We start from the raw sequence: 18,673 nt of genomic DNA on the forward strand, positions 1-18,673 counted from the left end.
CTGACAAAAGCCACACCTCTTAGGTACAAGATTAGGCTTGAGAGAATGGATGATGCAAGAATAGCAAGGAAGGTGTACCTGTGGAATGAAAGTGGAAGCAAATGGAGGAAGAGATGCATGAGAATGACAGACAGGAATGGATTGCAAGTTGTGTGGGCTATAAGAATGGCTGGTAGGAATCAAAATGAGCGTGAATGGGTGGTAACAAGAGGAGGCAGAGTGGGAGGCGAATGGGATGTGAGAAAATGGAAGAATGAGATAGACAAAGAAGTGAAATGTGTGGGACTGAATGAATGGAAGAATGAAATGGAAAGAAAGAAGACCCTGGAATGATACAAGGAGAAAGAGGCCCCGAGGTATGAAAGGTGGTATGATGGAAGCCTGGGCGGTGATCTTCTCTTCCGAGCGAGGGCACAGTGTATGGATGTGAATGCAAGGAGTTACAGGTGGTCTGAGTCCCGCAGCAAAGTGTGCCAGATGTGTGACATGGGAGAGGATGAGACGGTGGAACATGTGGTGCTGGAGTGTGTGAAGTATGCCAGAGACAGGAATGAGATGATGCAAGTGATACTGACTGAGTTAGGGCATGATAGGAATGAAAGAGTGGGGAAGACAGGAAAGGAATGGATGGTGTTGTTGCTGGGACTGTGTAGAGAGGCGAATGAAAGGATGATTGAGGCGATGAAAGAGTTTCTGGAGAGAATGTGGCGTGCCAGGTGTATGAACAATTAGGATAGAGGATGCTGTTCGTTTCTCTTTTTTTTTTTTTTTTTTCCTTCTACAGGAGTTGCCGATCCAAAGGCCTGGCTCAGGAGTGATCCTGTGCCACCTGTACCATCAAGATCAAGATCAAGATCAAGACCAAGAAAAGAAGACCAAGAAGCAGCAGCGGTTGACGAGACGAATGATAATGAATGCTAAAGTGAAGAGTGAAAGGAGCGTGATTCAATCTTTAAGGGAGAAAGGTATGGAAGGTGGCCGTGAATGGTACAAGTTCATGAGAGGTGAGAATATGTCAGGCAGTGTTGGTGTGGAGAGTCTAAAAGTGGAGGGTGTAGTTATAACAGAGAAGGATGGAATCAGGGAGGCAATCAAAGGGTTCTGGGAAGAAGTAGGTGGGGTAGGTGAGATGTTTAGTGTGAGAGAAGAATGTGTAACACTGGAAGGGAAGAATGCAGATGAACTGGATGAAAGAATCAGTAGGGATGAAGTGGAGAGGTGTGTGAGAAGGCAGAAGAATGGCAAGGCAGCAGGTCCAGATGATATACCCTATGAGTTCTACAAGAATGGTGGGGAGGTAGTGATAGACAGAATGACTGAGTTATTCAACCGAGTGTGGGATGAAGAGAGAGTGCCAAGAAAGTGGAATGAGAGCCGAGTGTGTCTGTTACATAAGGGAGGATTTAAGAGTAAGAATGAGCTGAAGAACTACAGGCCAATTGCATTAGTGAATACAGTAGGTAAAGTTTTCAGTGCAGTGTTGAATGAGAGACTGTGTAAATGGATTGAGAGAGCTGGAGTGCTGGGTGAAGAACAGAATGGTTTTCGTAGGGACAGGAGAGCTGAGGACAATATGTTTGTGGTGAATGAAATGATTGAGAAGAAAAAGAAGGATGGGGGTAAATTGTACCTAGGTTTTTTGGATATAGAGAAAGCTTATGATAGAGTGAACAGAGAAATGTTAGGTAGAGTCTTAGAAAAGGTTGGATTGAGTGCAAAGATAGTTAACGTAGTGCAAAGTATGTATGTGGACACAAGAGCTAGATACAGGCTAGGAGACATAGAAACAGACTGGGTGAAGAGTGAGAGAGGAGTTAGGCAGGGCTGTATATTGTCACCAACCCTTTTTAGCCTGTATACAGAGGAGCTAGCAGCCAGGATGAGAAGAATGAATGTAGGGGTAAGTGTGGGGAATGATAAAGTATGTGTGCTCCTTTATGCAGATGATGTAGTTGTTATGAGTGAATCGGCAGATGAGCTTCAAAGTTTGTTGGATGTAGTGGATGGCTATGGTAAAGACTTTGGAGTAAGGTTTAGCAGTGAGAAAAGCAAAGTAATGATTGTGAATAGATCAGAGGATGAAAGTAATGTGGTATGGAGACTTGGAGAGAATGAGTTGAGACAGGTGCAAGAATACAAGTACTTAGGGATGTGGATGAGTCCTAGTGGGTGTGCAAAGGCAAAGAATGAAAAGATAAGTATGCTAAACCAGTGGGTAGGTCGATTGGGAAGCGCGGCAAGGATGAGAGCAAGTAAGTATGATGTGTTGAGAGAAGTGTGGAAGAGTGTGGCTGTGCCATGTATAATGTATGGTATGGATGTGATTGCATGGAATGAAAGTGAAATTGATAAGTTAGAAGTGGGCCAGAACAAAGTAGCAAGGATGGCACTGAGTGCACCGAGGTGCACAGCAGTTGAAGCCTTGAGAGGTGACATGGGATGGAGCACCTTCAGAGAAAGACTGACAAAAGCCACACTTAGGTACAAGATTAGGCTTGAGAGAATGGATGATGCAAGAATAGCAAGGAAGGTGTACCTGTGGAATGAAAGTGGAAGCAAATGGAGGAAGAGATGCATGAGAATGACAGACAGGAATGGATTGCAAGTTGTGTGGGCGATAAGAATGGCTGGTAGGAATCAAAATGAGCGTGAATGGGTGGTAACAAGAGGAGGAAGAGTGGGAGCCGAATGGGATGTGAGAAAATGGAAGAATGAGATAGACAAAGAAGTGAAATGTGTGGGACTGAATGAATGGAAGAATGAGATGGAAAGAAAGAAGACCCTGGAATGGTACAAGGAGAAAGAGGCCCCGAGGTATGAAAGGTGGTATGATGGAAGCCTGGGCGGTGATCTTCTCTTCCGAGCGAGGGCACAGTGTATGGATGTGAATGCAAGGAGTTACAGGTGGTCTGAGTCCCGCAGCAAAGTGTGCCAGATGTGTGACATGGGAGAGGATGAGACGGTGGAACATGTGGTGCTGGAGTGTGTGCAGTATGCCAGAGACAGGAATGAGATGATGCAAGTGATACTGACTGAGTTAGGGCATGATAGGAATGAAAGAGTGGGGAAGACAGGAAAGGAATGGATGGTGTTGTTGCTGGGACTGTGTAGAGAGGCGAATGAAAGGATGATTGAGGCGGTGAAAGAGTTTCTGGAGAGAATGTGGCGTGCCAGGTGTATGAACAATTAGGATAGAGGATGCTGTTCGTTTCTCTTTTTTTTTTTTTTTTTCCCCTTTCTACAGGAGTTGCCGATCCAAAGGCCTGGCTCAGGAGTGATCCTGTGCCACCTGTACCATCAAGATCAAGATCAAGATCAGAAAGCTAATGGAGTGGGTGGATATTTGGGTGATGGGGGGGGAGGTATGAGTGGGTGGATGGATGGATGGATATGGCTGAGTAGATGGGTGGATGTGATTTAGTAAATAGGTGGATAGCTTGAACATTTAGTAAGTGTGGACCCGCATGCTTCCGTCACGAAGTCAAGACGTCTAAATCTAGACACATTTTTGACCCCAAGTGATTTGGATACCTAACATCCTGAGGCCTTTTTGAACTCAGGCTGAATTGTGTTGAGGATCACCTGACCTAAGGACTAAATAACTTGAGTATCATCAGCCTTAGTACCAAGCGACTGGCTCCCCACAGATATGAATAGGGACTGCCTTGTGTAGGCCTGATGGCTTCTTTCAGCTTCCTTTATTTTTCCTATGTTATTATGTTCCTATTCAAGTAATGAATCTCAATATTCAAAATCTGTATCACTGTAATGCGGAATGTTGGTCTTGCAATTCAGTGGGAGGAGGTGGCAGATCACGTTTCCATAGAATAGCAGTTTGTAAAGGGGTAAGGGGCGTTGCTGTAGATGGTGGTTTGCTGCGCCGTGGCTCTCATCTGCCTTGCCTTGGACTTTGAGCCTCTATTGGATAAGGAGCCTCACTCGGGGACACACAGGCTCAGCAGAGCATCCGGGTTACCGCCGCGTTGCGGTTACGTCCTGGAACTGTGATGTGATGCCGCATGTTGTCGACACAGCAGCAGCAGCAGCAGCAATGCTAGTAGTAGTAGTAGTAGTAGTAGTAGTAGTAGTAGTAGTAGTAGTAGTAGTAGTAGTAGTAGTAGTAGTAGTAGTAGCAGTTGTAGTAGTAGTAGTAGTAGTAGTAGTAGTAGTAGAAGAGGTAGTTTTCTGTTTCTTTATTCTAAAAAGAAATTCAGTAGTTTCATAAAAAGTAGATTTTTTTCTGAATGTCTGATGAAAAATAGAGTGAAAATATAATAATAATAATAATAATAATAATAATAATAATAATAATAATAATAATAGTAATAGTAATAACGAAAACAACAACAACAACAACAACAACAACAACAACAACAACGACAACAACAACAACAACAACAACAACAACAACAACAACAACAACAACAACAACAACAACAGCGACAACAACAACAACAACAACAACAACAACAACAACAATAATAATAATAATAATAATAATAATAATAATAACAATAATTTAAACAGACAAAAATAAAATCATGTAACAGAGTAGATGGTAAACACACACACACACACACACACACACACACACACACACACACACACACACACACACACACACACACACACACACACACACACACACACACACACACACACACACACACATTCTCTTCTCTCTCTCTCTCTCTCTCTCTCTCTCTCACAACAGCAAACATTTTTCAACACCAAGAAAACACACTTGGAATCTCGTCCAGTCACTTACCTCCGTATTTTCCCAGTTTCCCTCCTTGTGTGGGACAGGGAGGCGGGGAGGCCGGTCAGGAAGTCACGGAATCGTTATTGTTTTGCTTTTGTGCAATCTCAGTTATAAGCCAAGAGCGAGTGATAATTGGGGAAAGAATGCAGGTAGTGAACTAGATAGAATAGTGAATAAATAGAATGAGAAGATGGGATGAAAGGAAGAGAGGATGATGATGTGGAGAGCAGAGGAAAAGGAAGAGGGAGTAGAGAGGATAAGATGAGGTAGATAAGGAAGATAGAAGAAGGGAAGGTACTTGCATTCGTAAAGTTAAGGAGTGAAAGAAGGAAGGGAAGGATAAGGAACTGACGGCTAAGGAAGAAAAGGAGGAGATGAAGGAAGGAAGAGAGAAGAAGAAATATGAGTAAAGAGGAGAAATATGAAATAAGAGATTGAGGAAGGAGTGAGGAAGTAAGGGAGAAGTGGTAGGTAAGGGGGGGATGGGAGGATGGTGGAGGATTGGACCTGACACAAAAAATAAGTTCAGGATTTCGGATGCGCGGAGTTTTTGTGAATAATGTTAGACAGGAAATTGGAAGTGTTGTCAGCATGGCGTTTTCATGTGTGTGTGTGTGTGTGTGTGTGTGTGTGTGTGTGTGTGTGTGTGTGTATAAGGAGGCACATAGTGTAAATTTTTTTTCTACAGTTAAGATCTAAAGCCTTATTGTAATCCAGTATTTGAATGTCTTTTTTCTTCATCTGTTTGTATCCATGTACTGAAATAAAAAAAATCTATAATGACGCTAAGAGTTTTTATGAGAGTGACATGTTTCGTGGAAATTTTAGAGTCTGCGACGAGTGAGCAGTTTATCTTAGTGCTAAACTCACTTCTGACTACTTCCTCTCTTCCTTTACTTCTTTCTTCCTCTCTTCTCTCCCTCCATTTACCTTTATTCATTTCCCGTTTTCCTCATGTGCTTCTCTTTCCCTCTCTCTCTGTGTTCGTTACTCCCGTCTATCTTCACACTGACCTCTTCTCTCTCTTCTTTTCTCCCTCTTTCTGTCACGCTGCCAGTTGGGTGCATGGTTCGCGCTATCTTCACCACGCAACGGCCTTGAGACGAGAGGCCGGCGATCCAGGAACGGGCTGGAGGTGAGAGCAAAGGATAGAGAATAGGGATAAAGCAGGAGGATGTAGCAGCGACCACTGCATTACCCAGCAAGAAAAACAACGCTAAAAAAATAATGTATACGCTCACTTACTTGTTTATTCTATATTGCTTTGGCGGCGTTTTCTTCATGTAATTGGAGACAGTCAAGGGCTGTGACACGGACAAAAAGTGTTCACCAAAGGCCGCCCTGTAAAGAAATACCGAGGGACTTCCTGGATTACTGAATTGGAGGATCATTTGCCTTCCTGCAGTGACCCCGATGTCTTCCTTCCTCTCTACTAGGCACCTCGTGTCATGCGAGGCTTGTTGGGAGCATTCATCGGTATTTGATTGTATTCTTCGATGGTCCGTCGCGTCTAAAAAAATTTAATGAAAAGTTTTATTTGTAAGGGTAATTCTTTAAGGTAATTTATTTTGTATGTTTTGTATTCATCTTATGAAAACACACATACTTCTTGCTGGAAGTTTGCCTACTAAAACTAAAAAGGGTGACCGTTTTAATCCCTCAAACTACCGTATTATTGCTTTAATTTCCTGCCTACTTAAAGTTTTTTTTAATCTATCAACAACAGGAAGATTCTTAAACATCTATGACTTCACAACCTTCTATCTGATCGCCAGTATGGGTTCCGTCAAGGCCGCTCTACTGGTGATCTTCTGGCTTTCCTTACTGAGTCTTGATAATCCTCTTTTAGAGATTCTGGTGAAACTTTTGCTGTTGCCTTGGATATATCAAAAGCTTTTGATAGATTCTAGCACAAAGTTTTTATTTCCAAACTACCCTCCTACAGCTTCTATCCTTCTCTCTGTAACTTCATCTCAAGTTTTCTTTCTGACCGTTCTATTGCTGCTGTGGTAGACGGTCACTATTCTTCTCGTAAATCTATTAACAGTGGTGTTCCTCAGGGTTCTGTTCTGTCATCCACTCTCTTCTTGTTATTCGTCAATGACCTTCTAAACCAGACTTCTTGTCTTATCCACTCCATCTATCAACTCGACACAACCTTCCAGACAACTATCCCCTCTTCTTCAGTGACACTCAGCTGTCCCACTTTTCTACACAGAACATCCTCGGTCTGTCCTTTACTTATAATCTGAACTGGAAACTTCACATCTCATCTCTAGCTAAAACAGCTTCTATGAAGTTAGGTGTTTTGAAACGTCACCGCCAGTTTTTCTCACCCTCCAAGCTGCTAACTCTGTACAAGGGCCTTATCCGTCCATGTATGGAGTATGCTTCACATGTCGGGGGGGCTTCCACTCATACCACTCTTCTAGACAGGGTGGAATCAAAAGCTTTTTCGGCTCATCAACTCCTCTCCTCTAACTGACTGTCTTCAGCCTCTCTCTCATCGCCGCAATGTTGCATCTCTAGCCATTTTTACCGCTATTTTCACGCTAACTGTTTTCTTAATCATGCTAACTGCATGCCTCCCCTCTTCCCGCGGCCTCAATGCACAAGACTTTCTTCTTTCTCTCACCCCTATTGTGTCCATCTCTCTAATGCAAGAGTTAACCGGTACTCTCGGTCATTCATCCCTTTCTCTGGTAAACTCTGGAACTCCCTGCCTGCTTCTGTATTTCCATCTTCCTATGACTTGAATTCCTTCATGAGGGATTTTTCAAGACACTTATCCTTTAAATTTTGACTACCACTTTGGACCCTTTTATGGGACTGACATCTCAGTGGGCTTTTTTTTTTATTGGATTTTTGTTGCCCTTGGCCAGTGTCCCTCCTACATAAACACACGCACACACACACATACACTCTCTCTCTCTCTCTCTCTCTCTCTCTCTCTCTCTCTCTCTCTCTCTCTCTCTCTCTCTCTCTCTCTCTCTCTCTCTCTCTCTCTCTCTCTCTCTCTCACCTACTCACACACACACACACACACACACACAACCTGCGGCGCTCTGGACAGCAGTGAGGTGTTTTGTGACCAGTAGGCGTGACCAGTAGGAGCGGCCTGCCTGGAGGCGTCTTCTTCTTGGCTATTTGTCAGGAACCACAAGTGGCTCCTGACGCGGGGTGTACTGTCAAGAGCAACGCGGCTGGTGAGATGCTGGATTAGAATAAGATGGGTGCGGCGGTGAATAAACTATACTTATACGCTGGTGACATCTCGAAAACCTGGATTTTGAAACGCTCTACATGGACTGTAATAAGGAGGATTCTTAAAGACCACATAAATTACTATTCGTTTTTTCTTAAGTTGCATTTAACGTTATGGATACTTCGTAAGAAAAATACAAAAGGGGTGAGTGCTGAGCTTGGTTCAATAACAAAATGGATAGGATACGTTATAGCAGTTTGATTCACTATGTCTATGTGGATCTTGCTACCAGAATGACTGCTGAGATAAAAACGTGTGGTGTTATTAGTGTGTGCCTCAGCTTTAGTCATATGTATAGTGGCAAGACGTCGCAAGAGATGACAACCATTGTAATATAGGAAGCGATGAACTGGTTTCGTGCAGTTCATTAAGGCGCCTAAAAATTCATCGCTTTGTTTCCCCTTTCCTTCACCCCTGTAAACCTTGCAACCCTCCACTGAACATCTCGCATCCATCCATCCACCAGGAGCACCACACAAACGCTGGCCAAGGTGAAGAATTTGCACGTCGGAAAAAGATTATTACAAGCCCGAAATGCAGGCAGAAGGAGGAGAGAAGGGGAGCAGAGAAGGAGGTATAGGAGGAGGAAAGAGATAATTATAGAGTTTGGAGGGAGAAGCAGAGAATGGGACGAGAGGGAGAGATGATAAATTACTAGATTTTGGAGATGTAAAAGTGGAGAAGGGCAAGAGCCGAGAGAGGAGCAAGGTGGCTGTCCCTGTCCTTCCTCCACCTTCCTGCCTCTTTCCACACGCACCTTCCGCCTCAAGGACACCTGGCCAGAGGTAAATGGGGTGTCGGATGGGGTGAGGCGGGGTGAGGGGCGTGAATCCGGTGCAGAGTGGGGGAGGAGTGTGGGAGGGGACGAGGTGTGGGTGTTGGGGAGGGGGACGGGTGCATCTCCGCGGTGGTAATGGCGCTGGTATGTATATTGGTGAATGAAGGGACAAAAAAGGGTGATATACAACATGACTGCAATAAAAAAAGAGGTTGAGGATTTGTGTTAAGCGCGTGCTTGTGTGTGTGTGTGATTGTTGCGGTCTGCTGCTTGGCTTCCTTTGTTTGGTGTGTGTGTGTGTGTGTGTGTGTTTGTGTGTGTGTGTGAGTGTGTGTGTGTGTGTGTGTGTGTGTGTGTGTGTGTGTGTGTGTGTGTGTGTGTGTGTGTGTGTGTGTGTGTGTGTGTGTGTCTGTGTGTATCTGTGTGTGTCTGTGTGTGTGTGTGTGTGTGTGTGTGTTGCACGTCCACTCATTCCCCTTCTCAAAATACACCCTCTTACTGTCACTACTCATATTTCCCTCTCTCTCTACGTTATGTCCCACCTCTCCTTACAGTGTCAGCAAGGAGTGCCAGCGACCCAAACACCTTCCCTCGCTCTATCGCTCTTAGTTCTCTGTCCCCAGAGGCAGCAAGCTAAAGACAACAGCCAGCGAAGAAGGGCAAGCATGGACGTGAAAAATATAAGGCAAATAATATTCCGTCACTCAATGGTACGATATTGTTTAGACGAAGAAAGAGGAAATGAACTCAACAATAATTGCATCATTCAGTCTTTCCTGCACTTTTCGAAGCTGTTCTCAGAGTTTTCTTGTCGGTTAATTGTTTATTCTTATGCCGGACGCTGGTGACATTTTCTGATCGAGCCTCTTATTATACAGAGCATTCTGGCCTTTGCATAATAAGAGCTATTTTCAGAGGCCACAGAGATGATTAGATTTCGTGAGTGTTTTATTTATTTATCTATTTATTTGTTTATTACTGAAGATGCAGAATCCTGTTAAACTTTCACTAACTGAAAAAAAAAGTCGAAATAAGACATCAAAACATTTGAGAATGACCAGAAGTGCTGTGTGTCGAAGAAATAGATAGGTTGGAAACATTGGCGGCTTGGATGTACACATCGCTGTCGGGCTGCAAGAATGCCACTACTGAATTCTCTGCCGCCAAGTTGCTGTTCTGCATAATCCATATCCGCACAGCTCATATTTCAAGGAAAGGTCAAGTTAGCACAATAGAAGAGAACTGCACGTTTTCAGAACAACACCCGTGGCATTGGTTAGGGCAGCGAGAGAAAGATATGGAAATTCTGTAAAACTGCATAATTTGTAAAAGAGTCTGAGCAAGATTGCAGTGGATGTGAGAAGATAAAGAAAAGGGGAAAAAATAACGTTTTTGATACTGATGGCTGCCTTGGCGAGCTGAAAAATACACATGGTGTTTTCACGTTTGTCAAACACGACGCGGAGTAAAATATTAGAAGTATTAGAAACAGATTAGCTTTTCATAGACTGTTGCAGCATTTTTGTATGATTTTTTCAAAGAGAGAGAGAGAGAGAGAGAGAGAGAGAGAGAGAGAGAGAGAGAGAGAGAGAGAGAGAGAGAGAGAGATAAGAAAAAAAAAACAAGAGGAAATAACCACGTAGACAAAGATAATGAAGGACAAGAATGTGTAGACAGAAGAAGGATATCAAAGGAAGAAGGAAGAGAAGAAGGAGGAGGAGGAGGAGGAGGAGGGTCAGCGAGTGATACAATATTACTTTGAGTTATCAAGAGCAGGAGGAAGGGAGGGAAGGAAGTTGGGGGGAAGAGGAGGAAGAGGAGGAGTGTGCGGCGGTATATAAACCTCTGAGGGAACACCTGAGACAGACAGACACGGTTGCTTCCTTCACAGGTAAGAACAAAATTCCATTCAGGTGCCCTTCTGTTTAATTTTGTCTCATTTTCTTGTGGGTTTTGCTCCACCTCCACATCCTATTTCTCTCTCTCTCTCTCTCTCTCTCTCTCTCTCTCTCTCTCTCTCTCTCTCTCTCCTCTCTCTCTCTCTCTCTCTCTCTCTCTCCCTTCACGTCTTCGTTTTCCTCTTTCTCCTACTCCTCCTCCTCCTCCTAACTGTCATTATCCCCCTCTTCCTTCATATCCTCCTCCATTTTTTTCTTTTCTGTTTTCGTTCTTCTCCAGCTCCTCCAACTACTCCTCCTCCTCCTCCTCCTCCTCCTCCTTCTCTTCCTCCTCCTCCTCCTCCTCCTCCTCCTCCTCCTCCTCCTCCTCCTCCTCCTTCTCCTCTTCATCGTACTCCTCCTCCTCCTCGTCCTCATCTACATGCTTCTCATCCTTAACCTCGTCGTCCTCCTCCTCCTTCTAACCTTCTTCTTTTTGCTATTATCATTACAATTGCTGTTATCCTTATTCTTAGTTTTATCTGCTGTTGCTTCTCTCCCTCGTCCCCTTGGTTAGGAAATATTATACGAATACATTCCCAATAGTAATCTCAGTGTCTCTATCTTTGTTCACTGTCACGCTGGACAACACTCCGTAAAGGTAACCAGGAAGAGTAACTAGGAGGAGAGAAGACCCTGCAGGATGGCATCGCTAGTGACTGTGGCAGCGGCGGCGGTGATGGTGGTGGTGCTGGTGATGGGGAAGGGAAGTTACGCGCAGATACCAACGGAGCAAGATAAATATAACTACCTGAAGGTGTGTGTGTGTGTGTGTGTGTGGGTGGGTGTGGGTGTGGGTGTGGGTGTGTGGAAATGAAGAAAAGGGAAGGAAAACAAGGAAGAACATTGATAAAGAAAAAAAAGTATAAATGTGAATTAAAGAAAGAGGCATAGAGAATTATAGATTGAATATAAATAAATAGAGAAAACATGTGTAGCTTAGAAGTGTGTGTGTGTGTGTGTGTGTGTGTGTGTGTGTGTGTGTGTGTATGTCAGTTGTCAAATGGTTCACAGTTTACTCTCTCTCTCTCTCTCTCTCTCTCTCTCTCTCTCTCTCTCTCTCTCTCTCTCCAGGTGATGACGGGGTGTCTGGGCAGCAGGACGGTCATCGGGTGGCGGCGGCAGATGGTGGTGGCCATGGAGAAGTGTGTGGGTACCCAGGTCGCCACTCCTCCCACGCTGGACCTCACGCAGTACTTGGTAAAGTCTCCGCTGAGTCTCCGCTGGCACCTTTTCACTCATTACCTTTACTTTTTATGTAAGAGGGACATTGGCCAAGGCAACAAAAAGGAAGAAAAACAAAACATTAAAGGTTTACTTATGATACCAGCTCCCAATGAGAAAGCCAAAAGGATAATTCAAAATTGGAGTATAAGTGTCTTGAAACCTCTCTCTTGAAAGAGTTCAAGTCATAGGAAAGGAGAAAACACAGAGGCAGGCAGGGAGTTCCGGAGTTTATCCCTCTTTCCCCCCCCCTCTCTCTCTCTCTCTCTCTCTCTCTCTCTCTCTCTCTCTCATCGCCATCTCTTCTACAGGAGAGTCTGGGAGTGACCACGCCGGTGAACCCAGCCTTCATTCAGTTCCCCGTGTATCAAGCTGGCCACGCCCCCGAGCCCGCCAGGACGCCCCAGTTCACCCAGGTGGCTCCTCAGAATGCCCAGTACTTCCAGCCCTACTATTTCAGCAACAACCTGCAGTATTACCAGCCGGAGCAGTTTAACTTGGCCAACCAGTACCTGAAGGGCTGGCTTAGTCTGAGGGCGGTGAGTGGGTTGTTTGTGCTGTTGCTCTTCTCACCATCTCTCCCTTTGAAACGCTTTGCTCTCACCACGACTGTTTCCAAAGGCAACAGAGATGAGTATGGGGCTCTCTAGAGTGTTTTCTCCTGTTAAGGATGTAAAAGTCTTGTTAATCTGTCACTATAACCGTAGAAACACTTAAAACTCTTGAAAGTAGCCGGGGAGCAGCATAGAAGCATTTCAAAATATGGTCCTCTCTCTCTCTCTCTCTCTCTCTCTCTCTCTCTCTCTCTCTCTCTCTCTCTCTCTCTCTCTCTCTCTCTCTCTCTCTCTCTCTATCTATCTATCTATCTATCTATCTATCTCTTTCATAATATAACGCTTCTGTGAACTGTTTTCCATGCCAACATTGTCCAAACAAAAGAAAGAAAACTATACTATTGAAAAGAAAATAGAAAACATACTAATTCAGGCGGCAACTATATTGTTTTTGGGGCGAGCAGAGGCGTGGGGCAGAGACGGAGGCTGCGGCGACGGAGCTGAAAGAGGCTCTGGCGCAGAGACTGAGCAACATAACCTGTATTCTGCGCGAGGTGAAGCTGGTGAGTTTAGATAATGAGGGTGATTGAAGTCTGGAGTGTGTGGTTGCGAGTTTGTGGTGTGAATGAATTATAATAGTAGAACTGAAAAATGTGAGTGGATATGAGTGTGTGTGAGACTGAGTTTATGGCAGTAGTTCCCAACCTTTTTTCTCTCTCTTTTCCCCCTTCAACCAGTCCACTTGTTCGTATTTCCCCCTCCACAGAGTAACCATAAAATGATGGAATTTCGACCAAAATTATCGTACATAGTCACTACTAAAGGCGATCGTAGCATAAATTTTGATTTGCATTTGTATATATTACTTGAAGAAAAGTCAACTGTTACACTACTTCTCTCAATAGACTTTGCCCCCTGGAATCCTAAAATTTCTTCCCAGGGGAAATTTTCCCCAGGCTGAGGAATACTGGTTTATGGTATGCATAAATGAGTTATACTAGTTATAATAGAAAGTGTGAGTGGATGTAAATTGGTGTGAACGTGTGGTGTGAATGTGTGGTGTGAGTGTGTGGTGTGAATGTGTGGTGTGAATGTGTGGTGTGAATGTGTGGTGTGAATGTGTGGTGTGAATAAGTGGATAGGAAGATTGTGACCAGCTGTGTGTGTGTGTGTGTGTGTGTGTGTGATTTACCTACTGTCGTCTGCTGGCCACCCAACCAGCCGTTCCCCTACGGAAAGAGTTCAGAGCACATAGTGACCGATCTTTGGGTATTACTGAGACCACTGACACACCACACACCGGGACAGCGAGGTCATAACCCCTCGGGTTACATCCCGCACCTACTTGCTGCTAGGTGAACAGGGGCTACATATTAAGAGGTTCGCCCATTTGCCTCACCCCGTGTGTGTGTGTGTGTGGTTATACTTCATCAGTCAGTTACATAACCAGTCAGTTCGTTATTTAGTATTCTGCCTTACAATGAAAACCACACATACACACACACACACACACACCAAGCTCCCCTCCCACCCTCCTATATTTAATCTTCCCTTCCCTCACTCCCCCAGCTGGACGACAACGACCAAGTCAACTACGACCACGTGAGGCAGGAGTTGCTAAGCGCGGTGGCTGGACAGCTCCGGGAAGAACTGAGCACAGCTGAGGGTTCCTGCCGCGCTTTCTCTCGGTGTGTGCCGCCCCACGGTCCCGCTGCCCATCCCCTGGCTCGCCACCTGGGGCCCGCTATAGTCTACTACAGGTGCATGGCGCAGAAGAAGGTGAGTCTTGATATATATATATATATATATATATATATATATATATATATATATATATATATATATATATATATATATATATATATATATATATATATATATATATATACGAGTATATATATATATATATATATATATATAGAGAGAGAGAGAGAGAGAGAGAGAGAGAGAGAGAGAGAGAGAGAGAGAGAGAGAGAGAGAGCACTATAATTGTCCTCCTTCTGCCTACCCTCTCCCCTGTCAAGATGGCGGCTTGCATGAGACAAGACCTGCGCAAGATCGGCGCAGAGATCGGCTGGCAGGGGGGCGACAACCCCTTGACGACCCTGCTGGAGACGCCCGTGCTGAAGCAAGTGGAAGACCTCATGCTGGGGGACTCTGGCATCCCCGAACTCCTGATCTAGGCGTCCTTCCTCTCGTCACCAGCCCCTGCATGGTTAGTTAGGGAGTGGGTGATGAAAGAAATATGTAGTGTGGTGCTTTCTCTCTCTCTCTCTCTCTCTCTCTCTCTCTCTCTCTCTCTCTCTCTCTCTCTCTCTCTCTCTCTCTCTCTCTCTCTCTCTCTCTCTCTCTCTCTCTCTCTCTCTCTCTCTCTCTCTCTCTCTCTCTCTCTCTCTGGTCTGCAGTAGCTTATCTCAACACAGACAACCTCTTAAAGATCAACAAGTGTGGGTGTTTGTGTTTCTCCCTATCTGTTCTTTGATAACCCGTTGCATCTCCTCCCCCTTCCTCTCTCTCACTTTTCTCTGAGCAACACGTGACCAGGTAAAATAATGAGTAGGGTTGATTGTGAAGGAGCTGGTGATAATGTTACCTTCTATAAGCCAACTGTCTGGCTGGCGTGAACCGCTTCTGGTCACTGAAAGAAATTAGGAGGGTTTCTAAAGCCCATATTCCGAAACACTTTGCTCTCACCACGACTATTTTCAAAGGCCACAGAGATGATTAGCCGGGTTTTCAAGAACGTCTCTGCTGTTGATAAAGTAAAAATCTTGTTAAGTTGTTACTAGAACGGTAGAAACATCCTTGAAAATCTGTATAACTTCAACTAGAACTTTTCGAAAGCAGTGGAGGTGCGGTGCAGAAGTGTTTCAGGATATGATTCTATGAACGACGAGAAGAGAACACTGTAGTGTTTGCTTAATATGAACGTGCCACTGAATGAGAAGAACGTGTGTGTGTGTGTGTGTGTGTGTGTGTGTGTGTGTGTGTGTGTGTGTGTGTGTGTGTGTGTGTCATCATATTAGTATATAACGCATTGCTTATTGGTGACTTTGTTAATACTATTATTATTATTATTATTATTATTATTATTATTATTATCATCAATATTATTATTATCATTATTATAATGAAAGCTCTAAATCTATGCATTCCTTGCATTAAGTGAAGAGAAGAAACCAATTTCCTATTTTTATTATTACGAAAAAAAAACTTATGTTATGCTTATTCGTTTTGTTATTTGTTTGTTATTGCTTTCCTGCTTTTTAATGGGCTATGAATGATGATGATGATGATGATTATTATCATTATTATTATTATTATTATTATTATTATTATTATTATTATTATTATTATTATTATTATTATTATTATCATTATCATTATTATTATTATTATTATTATTATTATTATTATTATTATATAATTATTATTATTATATTCATGTTTATGTTTATGTTTATGTTTATGTAACAATTATAAACAAGAACTTGAGACGCAGAAGAGAACGCAGTAAAGGCACAAATAAAAAAATGCACCTCCTGTCCAGTGTAATTTTAACCTGAGGCAAGTTTTTGTTTACGTCAACAGTGAGAGTTGCGTCGTGGCGGTCAATGTTCAATCATACAGTACATATATGCGGACAATAAAAGAAGAAAAAAATCAATGTGAAAAAAAAAAAAAAATGAGACTAGATATGGCAGTTAGAAGAAAGGAAAGCACAGTACAGAAAAAAGAAAATAAAAAAAAAACAATAAATAAATTATAGCAATAATAATAATAATGATAATACTAATAATAACACGAATATTACGTCTGCATCTCGTCAGGTATAAAAGGTCTCTGGTATATTCATTGCTGGTGAATGGAGGGCTGGAATGTGTGCTTATTCCCTCATTCACTTACCTGTTGACCTCTTCACCTGTGTACTCACCTGGATAATGGGAGCGCCTCAGATAAGTGGGTAAGGTTTGTCCATTTGTACCATTTTTTTTTTTAGATTTTATTCTTTTTTAGGTGCGGTAAATTTAGAGAGCTTTATCCTCCACCACCTCTCATTTATTTATTTATTTAGTTAGTTAGTTAGTTGGTTAGAGAGTTTGTTAGACAGATCATTGGTTAGTTGTTTATTTTATTTTTTTTATTTGGTTGTTATTATTTTTAATGCTTTATTTCTATTTTTATTCTTATTTATTTATTCGCATTTATTTGTAACTCATGTTTTTCTTCTTTATATGACCTTCGCTGGTCTCCTTAACTCTTAAAATCCTAAAACACTCAAATCAAAATTGCAAGAAACTAGAGACTTTCAGCATCGGATATTACCAAGAGGCAGACACAATACATAACTCACTGCAAGGAGGCAGCCACAGAACTTAATCACATCACGTAATCTTAGCCCAAGTATAGGAATATAAACGAAGATCCTGTTCGATTGAAGAGGTAAACACCCAGAAAGGAAAAAAAGCAAGCAGAGACGATTAATTAAAACAAGTAGTTGGAACAAAATAAAATAAGAATATTTACCACGGAGGATCATGAAAAAAAGTACCGGGAGGGGAACAATGGAAGGAAAACAATATTAAGTGATATGTGTAAGCATGAACATTTATGCGCCACAGCAGCAAGATCCCAATGGCGTTGCAAACAAGCAGGAGGTGAGAAGACCAGTCAGGGTGGGAGTGGTTTGGCTGCCTGGGCGACATCAAGGTCAAGGACTGGAATATCTTTGTGCTAAATCTGGCAACACTTACCTTCTTACATCACACTGTTCTAATCTTGACTCCTCCCTAACTACGTACATTAGTAACTTAGCTACAATAGGCACAATTAGGCGGTTTTCTCTCTCTCTCTCTCTCTCTCTCTCTCTCTCTCTCTCTCTCTCTCTCTCTCTCTCTCTCTCTCTCTCTCTCTCTCTCTCTCTCTCTCTCTCTCTCTCTCTTGATTAATTTTCATCCTACCAATAACGCGGCATTATTTTGAGAACACTGCAGTCTGCATATATAAATATATATTTTTTTCTTTTTCGAGTTTCACGGGATGAAGTTAATTTTATCCTAGACACCGTTAGAGATTTTTTTTTTTTTAAAGCTTAGAATGAACCTTTTTCATAATACTAAACGTTGATAATCATATCCGTTTACTTAACCACTATAATTGTATCTTTATTGATCCGATTCAAGGCGTTTCTCAAATTTCGGATGATATATTTTTTTTTACTGCATTCTGTAAGGACTGGCACTTTTCCATAGGGCCTCCCCCTTTTTTCTTGATTTTTATTGTCCTTGGCCAGTGCCCCTCTAACAAATAAATTTAACTAGCAAAGAGTGATTCCGTGGTGTTTGTAAGTGGTACTGCCTGAGCAAAAGAGCTAGAGAGGAATTATGATGCCCTTTGAGGTAAGGATCCACTCTCTCTCCTCTCCTCTCCTCCCTCTCTCTCCTTTTCTCCCTTTCTCTCCTCTCCTCCCTCTCTCTCCTCTCCTCCTTCTCTCCTTCCCTCTCTTTCTCCGCGGCGCACAGATAGCATCAGGGGAGAGATAATAATAGTTTATTTTGTTCACTGTTTGTACACAGGATCAGGCACGTGTGTATGTGTGTGTATGTGTGTGTGTGCCTGTAATTAAGGTCAGCAAAGTCTAGGCCAAGAACATCTGCAGCATGCACGCTAGTTCTTTTGTTTTCCTGTTGTTGCTTCACTTGTGTGTGTGTGTGTGTGTTTATGTGTCATCACCTCTATGACCCCTGCCGCTGCCACTACCACCACCACCGCCCTCCACCACCAATACCACCAATACCTTCTGCTACCACTACCAGCATCATATTTAGACATGTACAGTACCAATACAATACTATATTAATACACATCATAATCATCGTCAGTGTCCATGATTCCACTAGACCAATCTTTAATCCACTATCTTTCCTCCTCCCAAGCTGTTCCACTCATATCACGGCTGCCGATCTATTCCAAACATTTTATATTTCTAGCAGTACTAATGTTAGACTATAACCTGGAGTTTTATTTACGTTAGACAAACCAGAACTTCTTTATCCTTCGTGCATGAAAACTTTCACTTTCTCACCGTGTTGTGATGCTCCTCACTTCATCGACGGTAAGAAACTTCAAGCAGCCATTCCATACCAGGAGTGA

The 18,673-nt window shown here is 42.9% G+C and overlaps 1 protein-coding gene across 1 annotated transcript; it reads left to right on the plus strand.

Annotated features, from left to right (window-relative positions):
* The first annotated feature begins 10,581 nt into the window (after window positions 1–10,581).
* On the plus strand, window positions 10,582–15,500 carry LOC135102102 (uncharacterized). Its single transcript, XM_064006859.1, has 7 exons — window positions 10,582–10,696; window positions 11,344–11,499; window positions 11,817–11,942; window positions 12,278–12,505; window positions 12,985–13,083; window positions 14,090–14,299; window positions 14,545–15,500. Exons 2-7 carry the CDS (start codon window positions 11,386–11,388, stop codon window positions 14,701–14,703), a joined length of 936 nt encoding a protein of 311 aa, XP_063862929.1. The 5' UTR covers window positions 10,582–10,696; window positions 11,344–11,385; the 3' UTR covers window positions 14,704–15,500.
* Window positions 15,501–18,673: the final 3,173 nt, after the last annotated feature.

The sequence above is a fragment of the Scylla paramamosain genome, chromosome 7, assembly GCF_035594125.1.
Source record: "Scylla paramamosain isolate STU-SP2022 chromosome 7, ASM3559412v1, whole genome shotgun sequence".
NCBI classification, from domain to species: domain Eukaryota; kingdom Metazoa; phylum Arthropoda; class Malacostraca; order Decapoda; family Portunidae; genus Scylla; species Scylla paramamosain.